Here is a 7,298-nt window from a genome sequence, read left to right on the forward strand (position 1 = left end):
TTAGACAGAGCGGAGAAGGAGTTAACAGATAGCTAACAGAGGGTTTATTGCAGGGATTCTGTAGAGCCCACGCGGGCTTGAGCCCACGCGGTTGAGTGAGCAGTTTGAGGGTTGGAGAGGAGCCAGCTGTCTGTGTTGACAACTAACTACGTGGGACCAGCGTCCTCCCTCGGTTGACGATCGTTTGGGGTTACCAGATCTCCTCCACCTCAGTTCACAACACCACATATCTTCAGTCAGTTTAGGGATAACCTCTTACTAACGGGAAAATAGAACCCCCCTCAGCTGGGCAGGGTTCATTGGCTGACTGGCCCCCACTCTCTTCCGTTTCATGGATGTACTGAGTGAATGAACGGTCATACACTGAGACCAGGAGTCTAGTGAGTACTTAGAGACATTTTGTCTCCCCAGTATGGGTGTGTTATGAGCTTGTGTGATGCATGTTACAGGAAACAGTGGTAAGGTGTTTAGAATATCCCAAGTCCAGGTGTGAGAACAACTCTCCTCATGGTTGATTTTCACACGTGAGAAGTAAGAAATCATATCCAAAGTTGTGAAGGGCTTGTTAGTAGTGCCTTAAGAAAAATATGGGTGCATGCGGAACCTGTGTGTGAGATTAATGAGCATGTTTCACGGGTATTGGTGGAGAAAAACGTCCATGACTCCTGAGTTCTAGAGAAAATACTGACAAATTTAAAACCAGGGAACACCCGCATGCCTGATGGGTCATGAGTGATTTTCTCGGGTTTCTTGTAAGCGCCGGCCTCCTTGGCAGGCTAGTAGTTACGCCCTTCAGATTATTTGGCCAGTTGGGATTGTAGTAGTTGTGGGTCATTCCAGACAGGCGATGATTGATCCATGTGTGTGGCTAGTAATTTCTTTCTATGTTTTATCCCAGTTCTCAGGGACTGATACTATTTTGTTGAGTACCCTTAAGGCCTATTCATGGTGGAGTTAATAATTTCTTAATGCTTCATGCCATTTCCCCAGTGCTTGATAGTATTGTGTTCTAATGATTATGTGTCACCAAGGGATGTGAGATAACGAGGAACTATTTTCAGATGAGCTCCTCAATCTGGTGTAAGTAGCACTGTTACCTTAGTAGTGTCTCGTAAGGCATTTAATATTTCTACCTATTTTGATATCATGTATAACCTTTGTTCCCCAGTGTAGTGTTTTAAGCCAGGCTAAGAGGTGCGCATATGTTGGTGTTTTATTATTGTTTGTAGCTGTAGTGTTGGATGGAATAGAAGTGTCAAATTTTACAGTGCTTCTCATTCACAGGTGCTATCTTTCCACGGGTCACGGAGAATATTCTTTTAAGTTAATTGTGTTTGTGCTGGTTCGGGTTTTCCTCCAAGGGGCGCTTCCACTGCATTACCATCCACTAATAATAAAAAAACCCAAGTCAAGTGAGTGAATTCCCGACCGTACACACACACACACACACATATATATATATATATATATATATATATATATATATATATATATATATATATATATATATATATATATATATATATATATATATATATATATATATGTGTGTGTGTGTGTGTGTGTGTGTGTGTGTGTGTGTGTGTGTGTGTGTGTGCTTACTAGAACTTTAGGTCAGTTATAGCGATGACAATGATACTTACCATCCTCATCTTAGAGAAGTTAAGAAGGCCCTCATCTGTAAAATTGGGTGTGCCTTCCTCGATGAAGGAAAGGTCGGTAAGGTATATGCCCAGGTAAGGGATGCAGGGCGGGTCACAGCGGTGGAGGGCGTCACGCAGGCTACGGAACCTTCCATCCGATGACACCAGCGCTTGCAGCTTCTCCAGGGTCTGACGTGTCTGTAAGGAACCACTCTATTTATGACTCAAAGTATTTAGCAAAAAAATATATTAAATGTCTGTGATTTGGGGATAACCATTATCAACCAGTGCTGATCGCTGTACTGGCTTGCCTTCACACATCACCACTCATTCTTCACTCACCGTCTTTGAGACTTTCTCCCATGTTTTCTTCAAGCGAAATACAGATGAATTCTGGAAGGCAGCGCACACCTGGGGGATATTCAGTGTTAGTTCATGCACCTCTTGGCTGAGGCAGTGACTTGATCGTGAGTGGAAGTTTATTTATGATAAAGAAAAGGCGATACATCTCTATGAGGTAAATTTTGTAAACAGTGACATGCATTAATATAATAATATACAGTAAAGTAGTTGATAGTAAGTTTAGAGTACGTCATTATTTGAAGTTTCTCTCACTCTTTAGCAAGAGTTATATCATTAATGCCAATACCCTGAACTTGGTTGCAGAATTAAGCCTCGTGTACTAGGGTCATTATTTTTTAGAATGAATTCATGTGTTAAATGTACTTCATGGGTTCAAGTCAATGATGAAAATCCGACGTGTTTTCAAAAGGCCAGGCAATTATTTCTCTGCAATTTTGCGAATATTAGTAAATCTTTCACTCTGATGAACTGAACTAACAGTTTCGTATTGTCAAACTAAAAAAAAAATCGTCAAAAGCCTGGATTACAGATATTGCTTATAATGGACATACGATCATGAAAATAGCAAAGACAACACGACTTTTGGGTTGTATATATCACATCAACTAAACTGAACTATTATGCAGGTTTGTAGAGACACGTTAGATATGAATGAGGGCATTTAGTGTTAATATGCTCACCTGGAGTACGCCATTGAAATTGTGGAGGCAGCGACAGATATCAGCGACGGCGACCCACTTCTCGATGACAGCGGTGCGGGAAGCGAGAGTAGCGCCGCGGATCACTTCAGAGGCCACCAAGCGTGACACCTGCCTCACCATAGTGTGATTAGTGGTTAAAAGAAAAAACAATCTATTTCTCATCTCTAGGCTGCCCGTAGAACCTCAAGTGACTGCATTTTATCGGTCGAAGAAGACCTATTATGTGTATTGAAATATATTAACGTTTAAAGCCAGAAATACTGTATACAAATAAACGACAACTCAGGTAGTTAACTCGCTTGGAGGTGTGTTGAGCATATTCCTAGCACCTCCCAGCCCCATCCCAGCAAAATAACTGCTTAATGATGAGTAACAGCAATTAAATAAATACATAGTGAGGAATGAACATTGGAGACTAACCTCGTTAAAGCGACGGGTGATGAGGAGAATATTGGGGGCTTTAATTTGCTTGTCAGGTTTCATCCAGGCGGTCTTGAGGAACTCCCTGAAGCATGGGGTGGTGGTGAAGCATGGGGTGGTGGTGAAGCATGGGGTGGTGGTGAAGCATGGGGTGGTGGTGAAGCATGGGTTGATGGTGATGAATGGGGTGGTGGTGATGATTCATGAGGTGGTGGTGATGCATGGGGCAGTAGTGATTCACAGGGTGAAGCACAGAGTGATAGTGAAGCGCAGGGTGGTAGTGAAGCACGGGGTGGTAGTGAAGCACGGGGCGGTAGTGATTCACAGGATGATAGTGAAGCATAGGGTGGTAGAGATTCACAGGGTGGTTGTGAAGCACGGGGTGGTAGAGATTCACAGGGTGGTAGTAAAATACGGGGTGGTGGTAAAGCACGGGATGGTAGTGAAGCACGTGGTGGCGGTGAAGCACGGGGTAGAGGAGAGAACGCACACGCTTTAATGACTCCTAAGACTATCCACAACACACACACACACACACACACACACACACACACACATATTATATCATTATGTCTAAATCAAATGCAAGTCTGTATATTTTCAGCCACCGGCTGCAACTCTATTAATAAACCGTTTATTATTATTATTATTATTATTATTATTATTATTACACACACAATGACTTTTTAACACTATCCATACAGCAATTCTCACCAATAAACAAACTATCTTGTGTACCATGAATTATAATTATTAATAATTATTATCATCACCATCTTAATTACATTGCTGTCATCTCCTAAAGCAAAGACATATTATTAAGAGAGGGAATACTTACTCGCTTCTAATAGCCACAAAAATCTGATGGTCAACGTATGTCATTTGTTCTGCAACTTCAAGAGCCGATAGTGTCTCGATGCTCTCCTTACTTGGGGTCTACGAGGGAAAGGATTTTGTAAACAGCCATTGAAAAATAAAGTACATATTTTTATTATATAACCATTAAAAATCTGGGCAATGATTTTGTGTAGTTATTGAAAAAAAGATGGTCGCTTGTAAATATCTACCTATCTATCTATTTATATAAGTGTGTATTGAGAGTACTAACAGAGGAGGGAGCGAGGAGGGTAGCCAGCTCCACCTGTGGGTTGGGAGGTTCTTCCTTGGTGAGGAGCCGCAGCAGCTGTGACGCCGCCTTGTGCTCGGCTGGCAGTAGCGTGGCACAGCATACCATGTCCTCCAGGAACTCTATTGTCATGTTCCTTAACCGCGGGTCACAGTCGAAGTCCTGGTTGGTGAATTATTCACTTTAATATATAGTGCTGTATCAAACTTACATATTATCCTTCATACTAAATAGTAAATTTCACTAAACAAACAATAATTTGAACTATATTTTAAAAATTTTAGTCGTACCTTTAGCACGCCAAATAATTAGTTATTACGAAATAGTATAAGATAAAAGTAAGTCATTATACTTAAGTACTACCTGGGGTACCCGGCGTTTCCCGGGTTTGTTTTCGACGATGTAAAGTTAACATAAACATATCAAATTTATTTCGTTTTCCATCGATATTAGAGTTATTTATCTTGTTTTTTAATGATGTTTGGGTCATATTATGATTTTATAAATACATAGTGTGGTTTGTGTACAATTGGATTAGGTATGGCGTGTTTTTTTTATTGCATTATGTAAGTTGGCACTGCTGCGGATCGGTAGATGGTGATGACAGTGAGGTTGTTTTGAAACCCAACAGAGAGTTTTATCTCATATATTTTTTTTTTAGAATATTGTAAATACTAACCTTGTTACGCACTTAAAGACCTTTGTTTTTGAAGCGCAGTAATAACATTAGTATAACAACATCAACGACAGTGAGGGAAATGCTTTGTTATATATGCACGAGGAGGGGCTGGGGGTGAGTTAGGCAAGTCTAAAATGTAATACCCAGCTGTACACTCATAGGGTCCTCTCAGTGTATATTTCAAGTTTCAGGACTCTAGATTCCGTGGTCTTGGGGGTACGGTACTAGCTGGCTAACTGACTGACTGACTGACATGCACACAAGCTATTTTATTTTTATATAGTTTACATTATCTGAAATTAATTCATGAACAATTTCTATTTTTGTCATTGTTTTTCAAGCAACAAAGTATATTTCTAGTCCGATTTACGAACACTTGGATGGAAAGGTCCTAAGCTTGATACTCCCTGACAGCATTTTTTACTATTGTTCAACTGGGGAGCAGGAGGGTTAATGAGCTAAAATGTACAGAAGGGAACGAGCACACGGAGGGAAAAGTGCGCATATAAACACCTCACCTGAGAATGTTTAGATACCCAGTGGCGCAACACATTGAGGACTCGCATGGTGGCGGCGGTGCATATGATGGACTCCTGACGAGGTCGTTCCCTGAAAGAGGAGCGGCGCCCCTCCCCACCCACGGAGAAGCGGCCCAGGGGAGGCGTCTTAGGGATATCCCTGGGGTTGCTCGAGCCTGCCGTGGCCACAGCAAAGGCAGCTGCTGCAGATGCACTACTGCTCCTGTCAGTAGAAGAATAATTGCCTCAGATTGAAGTAAGATAAAGTAGGATGAGACGAGAGAGAATGAGATCTTCAACCTATAACTTCAAAGGTCACTACTAAAGCACTACTTCACGTTGAGGATGGGAATGAAGTGTGGGAAGGAACTAGTGCGGAGCTACTCACCTGCGCTGAGACTGTCTGGAGGAGGTGATAACCACACCAACCCGCGGCACTGAGTGTGAGGGGGAGTCTGGTACCTGCAATGGAGTGTGCACATCAATGTGCTATACTGTAATGATGATCCTTATTATATATTTTTCGTCAAAGGTCAAATGTATAACGTCAATACAGAGATGTGTCTGTACACTGATATGAGCACAATTGAAGGACTTTCTTTACAGATATTAAATGTCTAAACAAACAAAATGGTTCACGAGTAGAACTTACGGTTAACTTCCTACTTAATTTTAGTCAATGAGTATCTGAAAAGTTCTGCATTCATTCATTCTTTAATTTGTTAACTGAAAAATTTTACCCAGTGACAATATCATAATGTAGACAGAATGTTTCTCAGATAATAAGTTACTGTAGAGGACTAAAGTACCCAATCATGCAGTTTATAATTTGCGAAAGAAATCATGATATTTGAGGGTGAAAAGGTTGTACCTGGAAGGATGACCTCGGGGTAGCGGTATGGACGCTAGAGCGGGGAGAAGCCAGACCCCCTAGACCCAGAGCAGTGAGGGCCGCGTCACTCTCACAGCTGGGTCTTTTGCCACCCTTGGTACGATGGCCCACCAAGAGGAACCCAGAAGTGGTGGCAGCGCTGTGAGATCTGTTAGTAGAGCGGGGCCTTACTCCCGTACCCAAGATGTCTTGCTCGTCCTCAGCCTCTGAACCCGAAGTAGCTGCCTCGAACTTACTCCATCCCTGTAAAATGAGTTACAATTAATTATCATTTAGGAGATGAGACATGTGGCGTTCGTAACAGTTAAGTGACGCCGTGCTGTGAAAGGAGATATTCTATAATCATCACATAGCGAAGCACTTTTTTTAATATTATTTAATTTTAATATTCTAATATTCTCTTTAAATACAAAAAATGCCACAAGCTATTATAACAAATTCTGGTCAGCCTTGTGAGCTCAATATATCAATTACTCCGGACACTGAATACCATACTTGCTTCATGCATTAAGATTTAAATTTTAAATGGAATGGACGAATCACTGGTGAGGAGGGTCTGCTCCAGCCCTTCACGACACTTTTACTGCTATACTACTACGTTATTAAGACGAATGTGAAGCAGACTGTTAAATATATGAATAATTATGTGTTGTAAGGTACGTCTGATTGAAGAGTCAGTCGTAAGCTAAAGTGGTAAGCTTAGACTGTTGTTAGGTAAAATATAGTTGATCTTTCTCATTTAGTGATGCTGATTATAATACACACGATCAATGATATCAATATGGATCACCTGAAGCTTAGACACCTCAGATTATTTCACCTGAAAATTAACCACTTTAGTGCTACCTGGGGGTTGGGTTAGGTTAAGGTAGGTTTGGTTACGTTAAATTAGGTTAGGTTAGGGTAGGTTTGGTTATGTTAAATTAGGTTAAGTTAGCGTTAGGACTTAGGATGGT

At 41.2% G+C, this 7,298-nt stretch overlaps 1 protein-coding gene across 1 annotated transcript; it reads right to left on the bottom strand.

Moving 5' to 3' along the window:
• Positions 1-1,643: 1,643 nt before the first annotated feature.
• On the bottom strand, positions 1,644-6,585 carry LOC121879550 (ras-specific guanine nucleotide-releasing factor 1-like; the record flags this gene model as incomplete). The annotated part of the gene is made up of 9 exons (XM_042386203.1): positions 1,644-1,841; positions 1,986-2,054; positions 2,687-2,815; positions 3,128-3,212; positions 3,966-4,063; positions 4,236-4,415; positions 5,451-5,673; positions 5,839-5,912; positions 6,322-6,585. Coding segments are annotated over 9 exons (1,320 nt in total), but the record flags the coding sequence as incomplete, so codon positions are not given.
• Positions 6,586-7,298: the final 713 nt, after the last annotated feature.

The sequence above is a fragment of the Homarus americanus genome, unplaced genomic scaffold (assembly GCF_018991925.1).
Source record: "Homarus americanus isolate GMGI-L3 unplaced genomic scaffold, GMGI_Hamer_2.0 scaffold22201, whole genome shotgun sequence".
Taxonomy (NCBI): Eukaryota; Metazoa; Arthropoda; class Malacostraca; order Decapoda; family Nephropidae; genus Homarus; species Homarus americanus.